At 41.2% G+C, this 12,840-nt stretch overlaps 1 protein-coding gene across 3 annotated transcripts in view; it reads right to left on the bottom strand.

Moving 5' to 3' along the window:
* Positions 1-12,840, bottom strand: part of NOL8 (nucleolar protein 8) — a 501,501-nt gene that overhangs the window by 481,512 nt on the left and 7,149 nt on the right. Inside the window, exons 6-12 of one of the 3 annotated variants that reach the window (XM_063121206.1) lie at positions 10,792-10,875; positions 9,529-9,815; positions 8,613-8,739; positions 7,497-7,564; positions 6,768-6,850; positions 5,521-5,643; positions 1,539-1,922 (exon numbers count right to left, since the gene is read on the bottom strand). In XM_063121206.1, coding sequence (XP_062977276.1) covers positions 5,590-5,643; positions 6,768-6,850; positions 7,497-7,564; positions 8,613-8,739; positions 9,529-9,815; positions 10,792-10,875 — 703 coding nt within the window. In that variant the 3' untranslated portion in view covers positions 1,539-1,922; positions 5,521-5,589. Of the gene's footprint in view, positions 1-1,538; positions 1,923-5,285; positions 5,644-6,767; positions 6,851-7,496; positions 7,565-8,612; positions 8,740-9,528; positions 9,816-10,791; positions 10,876-12,840 lie in introns of those variants that run through there. The other 2 variants (XM_063121205.1, XM_063121207.1) reach the window with 2 other exon arrangements.

Raw genomic sequence — 12,840 nt, 5'->3', positions numbered from 1 at the left:
CAAGGTCGGAGCCTGCCTGACCTCCAGAGGCAGGGAATTCCACAGGAGGGGCGCCGCCACGCTGAAGGCTCTTCCCCTGGCGGATTCCAATCGGAGGATGGATCTAGGTGGAACCACCAGGATGATGCTCCAATGAGGAACTGACTTACACCTACCAGCATTTGCCAAAGCTTTTAATGCTCAAGCAATCTCTGCAGGAGCTGGCAACATCTAAAAAGTCAATTAAAAAAGGAAAGGGAAAAAAAGAGTCTGCCTGAAGGGTATTAGGTTTATGGCAGCGAAAATGCCTATGGTGTGCTGTATGATACTAAGATCGCTGCTGTACTTTCTTTTTTTCCTCTCTTTTTAAAAAAATTCTATTTCAGTCTGATTGCTACTAGTCAGCTGTTGGCTTTGGGCAGCATACTAGTGCCTCTACTGAAACCTGCTCAATAGCACCATCTGGAGGAGGGAAACAAGTATGACTCACTCAACCCTCTGTACCAAAAGATGCTCTATTTAATAAGAAGCAGAAAAAAGCCACATGTGACCATGTAAAGGTATCTAGACATAAAGATGTCCTGCTCTATGTCCATTAATAAAAAGAGCCTTTTTGTAATTTATATAGGGTGCTTTTGCATGTTTATTGAAGGAGCTTCCATTTATTTTCTTGATCTTCTCAATGGGTCACCGATGCTGGACAGAATATACCTACTACAAGCAGATTCACTTCATTCCCCATGTTTCTACTGTTGTATTTCCTCCTTTCTGTGGCAGAAGAGTGAAAATAGTGACTGCCGTAAAATCAGATAAAACACCCATGTTTAAATCTTAAAGGCAAGCAGCTTTTTGAGAGGCCTGTGACCCAACCCACATTCTTGTAGCAAGTTTACCTAACGGCACTGATGAAAGAATAAATACCTTGCAATCTACCCTGAATGCTTTTGGCAAAGGGTGAGAAATGTCTATAAACAATACAAAGCATTTCTTTCCCAACTTCTATAATGCCAAGTGCCAATCAATATAAAGTGATTGCCTGAATAGCGTCCTAATCTACTCGTTCTTATACCATCCAGATGTACATCAGGATTCTTCCCACACAAATGTAGGGCAGATTAAAGCTTGTGACATAAACCACTTAATTCATGTGGCACCACAAACAAGTTTGTACAAATTCTAGAGGGAACATAAAATAAGTATTTATCTTTCAACAGAGAAGTGCATGGAAACTCTTAGCCATATTCAGAGCCCTACCATTTTTCTATTTAATGGCTACTGCCATTAAGAACAAAGATTTTAAAAAGCCCTTTTTTAAAGCCAATTTTGATACTGGATATACTCATCTCTGCCTAATAAACCATGATTTATTAAGCTAAGAACAAGTGTGGTGCCCATACATTGTGTGCTCCCCTAAGTGAGAACAAGGTTTGCTTAAACCACAGTTTCCCATTATTGCCAAATAGGGAAACTGTGGTTCAGTCTAATGGTTTAAAGAAGCCACAGCCACAATGCACAAGAGAAGGGGAAGGGCAAAGGGGGAGCGTGTAAAGAGGACACTTCTCCTTGCCTTAATAAGCCATTAAGTCAAGATTGTTACATCTGAACCATCCCACTGTGTATTAAAATCAGTGTTGGTGTTGTGGGGGGGGGGGGGGAGGGGGGAGAAAAACTTTTGTATTCTCGGCTTACTACACCTATACAAATGTTTGAGAAGGATTAGTTACGTGGTCAGGAAAAATAGCCTAAGACACAACTCTCCCAAGTACGAAACACGTAGAAAGGCAGATAGCAGACACCTAATTTTGTTGTTGGCTGTAAAGCAACATATAGCAACTGCCCATGTTTTACTTTTGTTCAGAACATCCATCATTATCTACTTTAAAACAGAGTGCACTTTACTAGATTTCATGATGTTGTTTTCACTTTGTGTGTACAGCATGTATCTAAAAAAAGTAAAGGAAGAAATCAAAAACAGGGGAGACAAAATGCAATTGCTTCAGTTAGGAAATTATTGTGGCTTGACCGAGCCTACAGCTGCGTCATATATATCCTGCCACTCTCACTATGTCCTTAACATGCAGGTCTTGGTTTTTAAAATGCCCATGGAGAATTATGCTGCAAATTTTTCTTTAGCCGTTTCATGACATGTGTCAAGAAATCCATATTCTTTTTGAGATTTAGCTGCCTGAAGAAACTTCATTTGGGTCTGCATGCGTTGCGTTAAGCCACCTGCATGCATTATCTCATGCTGTTCGAGTCTCAAGGCCCTTCAAGGTCGGAGTTGTGCTCTTGCCAATTTAGGCTGAATGGTTTCAGCTGAGTTGCTGTGAGAGTGTTTTCACCCCCGCCCTCCTCCTGAAAGCCCAAAGAAATTATTCAGCCAGCCAAGGATTGGCTAAGGAGGCTCACCTCACATTTGTCAAGGGTCTCTGGGTATAAAGCTGGAAGGGCTAATGCTAATCTCAGTCTTCATCTTTGACTTTGTTCTTGTCTTCGTCTGAGTCTTCACGCTTGTGAGCTCCTGGATTGGGCCCTGTCCTGTTCGAAGACCCATACTTCTGTATAGGATAGGTTGAGGCATCGCTTTGTTATTTTTGCCTGGAGCATTGTTCCAAATCTTTTCTCTGATTCTTGTAACCCTTTTTATCCCCTTTCCCTATGTAAATAAGCTTAATCTCTACCTCTAGAGTTGTGTGTGCTTTCTTCCACATAAACCTCAGTACTAATTTCAGAGACTTGCTCAGTTACTTGCAGAATCATTCAGTAGTAAAACACACAAGTCCTATAAGGATATTGGTGTAAAGTTTCAGCCTTGGGGGTTGAAATAGAGGGCGCCAGCTTGAGCCCTTATTTCTGAATCCTAAGTGTCTCCTGAAAGGTCTGAGAGTCCTCTGGCTCAGGCTGAGGTGGACATAAGGGATTGTGGCAGTCTATCTGAGCAATTATTTGACCCTGCCTACACTGCTGGGAGCGAGGGCACCCCCACCCCTGTCTCTATTGACTATATGCAATTTGCATAGTAGGCACATTGTATTTATTCTACAATATTTTGAGTTAATACTTCAGAATAATCTGTGAAAAAAATGCAAGGCAGACCTTAAACGTCATGCAACAAGCTTTGGTTTCTGAGGAGTCAACATATAACACTACTGTGTTTTTAAGTTTACTTATTTTCCACTGGATTTCTCTTCCTTTCTATGGTCTTTAACTATCAGCAAACCCACCCTTTCCCAGCATTTACACTTGACCAGCATAAGAATTCTGCTCTTCCTGCTGGAGACACTTTATACATGTATGTATATCTCGGATTTTTATCTCACCCCTCAGCCCAAAAAGGCTCCCAGAGCGGCTTACAATCAATCAGCAAAGAAAAGACAGTCCCTGCCCTCAGGCTTACAATCTAAAAAAAGACATGGCACGCAAGGAAAAGGAGTTCTGGAGGGAAGAGGGAGAAGAGAAGGAGAGAGAAATTAAGTAGACCAGCAGCAGGGCTAATGGGATGGCCCTGCTCCCCTCTCATCTCCCGAACGAGAGGCAGGCCAACTGGAGCAGGCCCTGATGTTTCCTCTTCCCCACAGGGTCATCATCATCATCAATTTATTTGTTATCCGCCTCTCCCTCTGGATCAAGGCGGGGTACAACACAAATGCAAATGCCAGTTAGCCTGGGTCAGGGAGTAGCCGCCTCTTACATAATTCAACTACACCAAAAGCCACATTACCATTTCAGGTCAGCAAGGATATGTCTGCTTTAAATGCAATCACAGTATATTCTATACCATTCGCCTTATTTTATCATGGCACTTTCTAACTATGTCAGTGACAAGTGTTTGGAAAAACTCCTGTGCACGATGGTTCATCACTCAACGGTAAAACACACAAGTCCAATAAGGATAGCAGTTATAGAAAGATGCATAACCATCCATTTATATTTTTAAAAAGTGCTCAGTTATTTACACATCGGATGTTTCTTTTCACATTGAAAAAAGATACAAATTACAGTTTTATTTTATAACAGAAACTGCAGTTTCGCTATATTAACATAGTACATCAAGACAGCAAGGAATTTTGTCTCCCTAAACTGCATCATTCCAATCTACTCTAGAAGACTGAATCTCACCTAGATCCATAGCCCATTAAAGTCAAGGAAAATGCTCACGTTACTGGCTTTGAACCTAGTAGCCCAACTAAATATATTTTTCCCAAGCAGGGTCACACCAAGTTTAGTGGGACTTTCTTCTTGTGAAGCAGTGGGGCTGCAGTAACAAATGGTTTAGTTCTTTGAAAGTCTTTCAAGATACAAAAATGAGTTTAATATTATGAAGCGTCCAAAAATAATAAATACTCTAGTACAATTTGAACTGAATACATCTGGTAGTTTAAATGTATTTGTACAATTATATAAAAACACAAACATTGTCTGTTTCCCCCCATCCCTGTAATTGCACTTGTTTTACCATAACATTTTATATTACGTATGTTTATTTCATTTATTCATTACATATGTTTCTGACTATTGCTGTCATTGCTCCTTAGCCAACCTGTTCTACAGCTACTCCTTCCTAGAAACAGGTGTCAATTTACACTGACATCTGTATGAACTGTCTTCAAATAGGACATGAAACTGTATGCACATTGCCAGAAATGCTTCCCTTTTCAAATGCATAAAGGCTCAAATGCATTGTAAGAGGGTGATGATAAGCATAGGTATGTACAGTCTACCCTTAGCCCTGTTGAAATTTTATTCTGGATTGCTCTAATTTGAGCTTGCAGTTAACTAAGTGGAGGATGTGGCATTACCCCACAATTGAGTATCTTGTGTACGTCTAGATTAGTATGTCTGGTAAGTATGGAATGATAGAACTGAGTGGGTGTTTATGATGTAATAGGTGGGGGGAAAGGAGTATATAATGAGAATGTTGAGAGTTTGTGGGTGGTGTGCTGTGTGAGTTTGAGTGCGTGTGAGGAGAGTAAGAAGAGTTTGAATTCTAGGGACTTAAGATTGGTGTGAAGAGAGTGAGATGGTTGGTGTGTGGAGAGTTTAGATCAAGCAAGATTGAAAGTATATTTTGATATGAAGCTTTTAAACAACAATAAACTTATTATTTTGTTAGCTACCAAATACCACATGTCAGCTTAGCATTATTTACCTGCCTTACAGTTTTTAAACACACCGGAGTATTCCCAGTATATTTTGAGAGATGCTGTATTAAACCTATTTCCTTCATAGCTAGGGGAAAGGTTTTATTTAACCCTCCCTCAGGTTTTCATCTGGTGGTGCTTGGCCTGAGTGTAAGGGTCTGTTACGTCACAGAGGACCGCAGACAACATTTGAAGCAGATTAGCCTCTAGTTTAAGGATCTTTCCCTAAAACTAAAAACCTGTAATCTAGGGCTTGCGGGTGGAGATGTTCATATGGTGCAGATAGCAGCATTAAAAGCTTCCTAGTTACACATCTATCCTGATTTCATAAAGTTTTGTGCATACAGCACCAATTTATATTTTCAAAGCATGTGCAAAAGCATTTCCTGTCATGCCTTACATTATCCCGCAGTTGAAGGCAAGCACATCCACCTTTCGGAATCACAGTTGAATAGGAGAACTACAGCATTCATTGTTTCACTTTAACTTTCCTCCTTGCATCTTTATGTTTCTTCCGACAGTCCTGGAAATGTTGCAAGTTGAATATAGTTACCAGAAGTTCATAACTTTAGGTTATAGTTACCAGAAGTTCATAACTTTAGGTTATTATTTTAAACATTATCAGATTCATCAACTAGCCAGTTCCATACTGGATAGGGAGAGGCAACTGTTTGAAAAGTATAGATAGAAATTATGCAAGTTACACCATCCTGGGTTAGTTTGGGACAGATGGGGTTATGTTAGGGATGTCCAGCATGGGGAAATCCGGCCCTCTTGGGGCACGATGGATTTCCTCCAAGCCTCTGACGCGAGCCAAGCCGCAGGCTCCCACGGGTCGCTTGTGTGCAAGTCTTTCCTTCTCTCTTCCGGGAGGGAGAAGGAGCCATTTGTGCACAGCAGTGGGGACTCCTGCTGCAGCCACCCTGCTCAAACCCCTCATGCTCTCCTTGCCAGCATCGGCAAGGAGAGTGCAAAGGATTTGTGCATACCGGTGCTGGCAGTGGAAGTCTGCGAATTCGCCTGACTCGTGCAGGTTGAGTTGGGCCAGGTCACGGACAAGCAAGCTGTAGTCCGTGGGCTGAAACACCAAAGGCTTGGCAGACTTGACCCCCTGGGTAGATTCCTCCGCCGTCCCTAGGTAATGTACACCAACTCTGGAGCATTGCAAACCAATGGGAGGGAAATCATAACTCCAAAATGGCTGGGGGGTGGGGCGGGAGAGGAAAAATGCTGCTCTTCTCTCTCTTCTGCCTTGCTGGCACAAGCCTAGCAGGACTTCGGATAAAACAGTTCCTTCACCTTCAGAACTTCCCCTGGTAGGATTGCTCTTCTCGTGGTATAATGTTATAATGTGTAAATTTTATGAAGGATCTTGTATGTTAAAAAACGCCAAAGGCAGAATATTCATACTTAATTATTAATTTCATACATGAAAGCTAAAGAACCACAGTAAAACTGCATATTTTAGTTAGATGCAATTATGATCGGCATAAACAAGGCTGCAAAAATGATGTGCCATCCCCCCACACACACCCCCACACTTATTTTTACAGGTTTAGGAGTCCTGCAATTTTAACAATAATCTCTAGGCCAAATGACTTCCTAGAGCACCTCTAGATCTGACAAGTATTTCCTTCCATCACATACCTCAAGTAACATTTCGCGTCTGCTTTCCCAATAATCTCTGTCTTCATCAAGATCCGAGGATTTACAGAAGAGCTTTGGTCCCTCTAGAAAAGGGATAAAGAAAAGCTTAAGCATGTTAGATTTTTAATCTTGTTGCCACTGCAAATATGGAAGGGGGAAGTTAGCACTGGTAGGAAGAGTTCCCTGCTCTTGTCCTAGATTAAATGTTTGGTGTTTTAGTGGCTGAAGATATGAGGGTGTTTACTGATCCAGTGCTGCCGTGATCCATTTTCCCCCTTCTGCTCAACTGCCTGCTACCTTATTCATCAATCACATACTGGTAAAGGCAAAGGACAAAATGTCCACTTAGTGATAGAACTTTAAGCTATTCCTTGCCATATGGTGTTCCCAGTATTGTACTTGTTCTTTGAAAAGTCACTGGTTGTCAGCAAAGACATATATTAAAACACAAGAGAGGAGAGATCACAACTTAACACGATCCAACAAACACTTTCTAAGAAAAGAGACAGAAATAGCAACTTGTGCCCAAGGTAAAACAACAACAACAACAACAACAACAACAACAACAACAACTTCTTCTTCTTCTTCTTCTTCTTCTTCTTCTTTAGTTTCAATTATAATCAAGCTAAATGGGATTTTAAATATTTCTTTGTACTAACATCTGATGATTAAGCACATATTTTTTATTGATAAAAACCTCTCATTTAGTAGAACATTCCTAGTTTTCACCTTTTAATCGATCATCATCTTGGGAGAAGAAGAAAAATCTAACATTGGAGTGTGGCAGGGCTGGAGACCTGGAAAAAACAAGCAATAACATTAGCAGTATCCAAAAAGGGAACACATTCATAGTACATTCAGCTTATTGTTTTAAACTGAATATGATGTACACATTATTTAAGGTGCAATTTCATGCATGTTTAGACAGAAAAAGTCCTACAACTCCCAGCATTCCCCAGCCAGCATAGATTGTGACTTATATTTGTTTGAATTAGATATCTGAAGGATGGTTTTGAAAGAAGAACTGGTCACCAGTAACCACGCTCTTAGAAAATTAGTAGATGAAACCAATGTTCTTCTTTTCAAGGTCAAGGATTATTAGGCAATACTGCAAATAGTTTATATTCAGTGCTGTTTACATAGAGGACATTGGGGACTGTATCCCTTACATAGGAACAGAAGGCTGCTTGTGCAATGAGGATTCCCGTCCCCTTCCCTCTCACTGCAGTCTCATGCCAGCCCCCTTAGCCTCTTCTGAATGTCCAGGACTTTCAGGTAAGGCCTGGGATGTGACATGGAGAAATGCAGTGGGGCAGGGTGAATTTCCAAAAGTCAGGCTAAGGCACAATGGTTCCTGCTTGTGCCACCCCTACTCTAGACAACGGGGTTAATTTGGAAAGGGTTGTACGGAGCTTAGATCAGAGCAGGTCCGGGGCTTATGCCAGAATTAATTTTCTAATCTTTAAGGTGCCACAAGACGCCCTGTTGTTTTTGTGTCCCTCCAGATGTTGACAGATTACAATGCTCACCATCACTGGCCATGCTGGTGGCGGCTGATGAGTTCAACATCTGGAGGAACACAGACTCCCCAGCCTTGGTCTAAACTGGAGTGGGCAACTTGTGGCTCTCCAGATGCTGTGGCCTACAACTCTAATCAGCCCTAGCCAGTATAGCCAGAGGTGAGGGATGCTAGGAGCTGTCGGCCAAAACATCTGGAGGGCGACAAATTGTCCCCCGCTCCCAGTCTAGAGAATGTCTCCTTGGATCACTACAGTATATTTAGGGCCTATCCAGCCTCCCCTTCTATGAATTCTTCAAAAATACTCCTGTATTCGCGTCATTTACATTTCTTTAACATCTTCGCTTTCAACTACTTCTGGCTCATCCTCTTCTTCTGAACTACTGTCCTGAAAACGTGGATCTTCTTGCCATGCAACTCTTGAAGGCTTTATTGTTTCAATCGCATAGGGTTCTTTAAAAGAAAAAAAGAAAAAAAAGGGGGATTATGCCTTGCTTTCAAGGGTGAGAGAGTTTAGGAACGAAGAAATCCAACATGATGCAAACTTTTGAAATAATTCATTCCCAGGTTATAACACCTTTTCCCTGCATTATGCACAGAGATGATGGTCGCAATGCAAATCCCTATGGGAATTATAATGTACCTATGGGACTCTGGGCAACCAGAAGCTCTCTTATGCTCGAAAACTGCTATTTAATTGGACACATCCCAAGGGTTAAGAGTGACCAACAATATTCTAATAATTCTACCCTAAAGCTGGCCAGAAAATACAGTTTTAATAAAAACACCTGACACCACTCCTAGAAGATGTTCAGGCTTGGGCAAGCAACCCTACGGACATGATTTGGTGCATAGATGGTATACTTAAAGAGAATGTTTCTGGTCAGTCTGAAAGAGCATCATGGAACGTGGGTCAGAAGGTGGTCTCTTAGATATGCTGGTCCAGGTAATACAGAACTCTTGAGATCATCAGCAGCCCTTTGCACTGAACCTGGAAGGCAACAAGGGGCCAGTGCAGAAATTGGAGTAATAGTACAAATACAATCCTAATGATCCACCCCCATCAAAAAGATGAGTGACAGTGTTTGGAACCAGCAAAAGCCACTATAAACAGTCATAAAGGGAAGCCTACACAAAGCACAATACAGAGGTCACATTTTGAAGTTATGAATGGATAAATGGGAGCTGAATAAAACTCTTGCCTATATACTGAAATTGTAGCTTTAGAATATGCATTAGTACCTTCTTTCATAGGTGATCTCTCCTCTCCAGCACTAAAAAAAGAAAATGTGAAGCCACTAGTTTTCTCTTGTCTGTTGTTTCCAGGACTGATTTTTAATGCCTCTATTTCAACTGGAGCTGCTTGTTCCTCATCATCATGCTTGTCCCATGGTGTTATTTCTGTTTCCTCATCACATTTGGTAGATCCAAATACCTCTTTCAAATCCACAGCAACATTGTAAAATATTTCTTTAGACACTTCAGGCAGTTTCTGAGCTTCCTCCCTCTTCTTCTTTGTTTTAGCTTTCCTGTAAGAATTAAATAGGAGTACGTCTGAATTGCTTACATTTTACAGGTTATATTTTATAGGGCAACATCCAATGTTGTGCTGGCAGAAGGAAGTTCCAGGAAGTGAACTTCCTGTGGCAGTCCCCAGAGCACTCCAAAAATGTTACACAGAGGGTTGGGGGATTCCACTGAAAGGGATGAGGTGTCGGGTGGAGGATTCCCTGAAAATCAGGTGGAGGCATCTTTTGTGAGCAGAGATCCTGTTTCTGGAAGGTGCCTCCATTCTATTTTGGGGGATCCCCTCTTCCTCCTCAGTACCCCACCACCACCAGCCCTTTGAATTCAGGAGGCTTCTTCCGCCACAACCTTGTGTGAAGCATTTTCAGGAGTCTCAGGGAACTGCCAGGAGAAGGAGGGGAGCAGGGAAGTTATCTTTCTGGAACTCCTTTCCAGATGTTGTCCAAAATCTAATACAGGTTATTTAGATCAGAAGCCTATGTTAGAGAAATATGAATGCAGTGTCTTCCACGCTCTTATTTTCTTTAGTAGCTTCAGTGTGTAAAAACCTGAAGTGTGACACTATTGCTTTACTAACTTTAGCTGCCTTTTTACATGGCAAGGTTATGTTCCACCTTCAGAAACAACACAATGTTCAATTTCAGCGTATGATACCTGACCAATCTCTTCCTCTCTAAAAGGGGAATCTGTCACTTCTCTGAGGCCTAATTCCCTGGCATGAAACAGTTCTGAAATCACAATTTGTGTAAAGAAAAGTAACAATTTTCCCTAAAGAAAAGTAAGTGCTTTTCTCTTGTTCCTGTTACCTATATAATAAAGTAAAGAAAAGAAAGTTCATCCTAATCACATAGTTACTATTGCATAAAGCAGATATGTGGATATAAAATGTCGTATCAGGCAAAGAGAGAGCTGAGACAGTAAACTGCCCAAGCCAATGATAGATTAGCTCTAACCATAAGCTATTGATGGAAGAATTACCTCTCTTTTTCAGTGTTTTCTGGCTTTCTTTCAAACACTGCATGGTCTTGCCGTGTAGGGTCATAGCGTAGGGCATTCATATCTCTACAAAAGTAAAGAAAATGCATTAAGTAATTTTTATTAAATCCAGATGTAACTGGCGAAGTTCAACATTTCTCCAATGGAATCAAGATTTCATTCTATGGCAATATTTAGAAAATATATATATATATATATATATATATATATATATATATATACACACACACACACACACACACACACACACACACACTTATTGGATTTGTATCCTGTTCAACTGGAGACAAATAGGATACAAGCCAATAAATTGACAGATACGTTTATAGTGCAACCCTATATACGTTTATTCAGAATTAAGTCCCACTGAGTTCAATAGGGCTTACTCTCAGAAAGGGGGTGTAGAATTACCTCAGTTGGACATATTATGACATCTTCACTCACATTTTGTCCCATCCAAATTAGTTAATCTTCTAAAAGCTTTAGGAATGGACTAGTTTTCACGTCTGAACATATTATATTAAGTAGAGAGTTAAGTATTATTTTATAAACAAATACTACACTCAGGGCATGTCTACACCATACTTTTATCCCGGGGTCATCCCTAGATCATTTCTCTGCGTCCAAATGACACACAGGGAATCCTGAGGCAAGCATGGACAGCCCCTCCATTTTCTCGGGATAACTGAGACCTCAGTTATCCTGATTGGGCCCGTGGTCCCAGGACCATACCAAGGACCGCGGGTGGTGTGGCGCCTGCTCCCGGCTTCTCCCTTCCTCCCTGCAAGCGAGGCTCTTAAAACTGGCATGGAGCTGAGCGGGGGCAGTCTGTGCCCATCAGGTGAGGGGAACAGTTCAAAGGGTTGCTTTTTTAAAAAAAACAAAACAAAACACAACTTACAGGCACTGGAGTGCAACTGCGTGACCAGCTCCTCTTCATAAAAAAATATATTTATTTATTACATTTCTATACCGCCCAATAGCCGGAGCTCTCTGGGTGGTTCACAAATCTGGGCGGTTCACAAAATTAATGGCGGCTGGGACGTTCCTCTTCCCTTCCAGCATGTTGCACGGCCGTATAGATGCTGGGGGAGGATCGCAGAAGCAGGTAAGCCCGCGATCCTCCCCACATCCCAGTAAGCCAGTAGGTATAGACATGCCCTCAGTCTTAGCAAGATGTATATACTGAAAAATCAATCTAAGATATTATGTCTCAAAATCAATCTACAAGTATTTATTCTTTTATGTCTTGATACCAAACCTTGCATTTACGCTAACACGTATTCAAGATACGTAAAATATAAGAAAGCCTTACTCGTATGCTTCCCCTATAATAAATACTGCATTTTACGACTGCTTCACTTACTCAGCACCAGTATGGTGCTGCTACAGATGTATAAAATGTCAAAACAGTATCAACATCAGCAGCATCAAACTAAATAAGGTAAGATGGAGATGCTTAGGCTCTAAGACTGCCTGAGTCAATGACAACCCAGTACTGGCTGCCTTGACATCCTTACTTAGCCTTGCTACACATACCATCCCCAATTTGTCATTAACAAATGGTAAATCCTCCTGTGGGGATGATGAGGACACAGGGCCATAGAGTTGGGGAGGTGACTTAAGCCTGGTTTGCTCCAGTCCAAAGAATCATGCACTACAGGCAGATACTAAGCCTGAAGACAAAAAGGATGCAAATCCTTAATCTCCGGAATGGTAGTAATCTAACTTCTGAGCTTCAGCATTACCATCAACAAGTTCTGTTACAATGCCAGCGAGCTCTTGCTATTCTACTATCTATAACACAGGATGGTATTCTAGAACCCCAAAATAAAACACTAAACATGGTATTACTAAACTGAGAGACAACCACAGGGATGGCCATATACATGGAAAGAGAAATTTACTTTAATGCATTAGTACTAAATCACCTTCTAGAGGAAGGCATAAGTCACAGTTTCCTTAAAAGCCAATATTTAGGCTGGGTCTATCCATACAGCAGAAGGAGGTAGTAAATGCTGAGTTCAAACA

The sequence above is a fragment of the Elgaria multicarinata genome, chromosome 3 (genome assembly GCF_023053635.1).
Source record: "Elgaria multicarinata webbii isolate HBS135686 ecotype San Diego chromosome 3, rElgMul1.1.pri, whole genome shotgun sequence".
Lineage (NCBI taxonomy): Eukaryota > Metazoa > Chordata > Lepidosauria > Squamata > Anguidae > Elgaria > Elgaria multicarinata.
The sequence above is the reverse complement of the archived record's forward strand: the minus strand, read 5'-3'. Positions and strand labels throughout refer to the sequence as shown.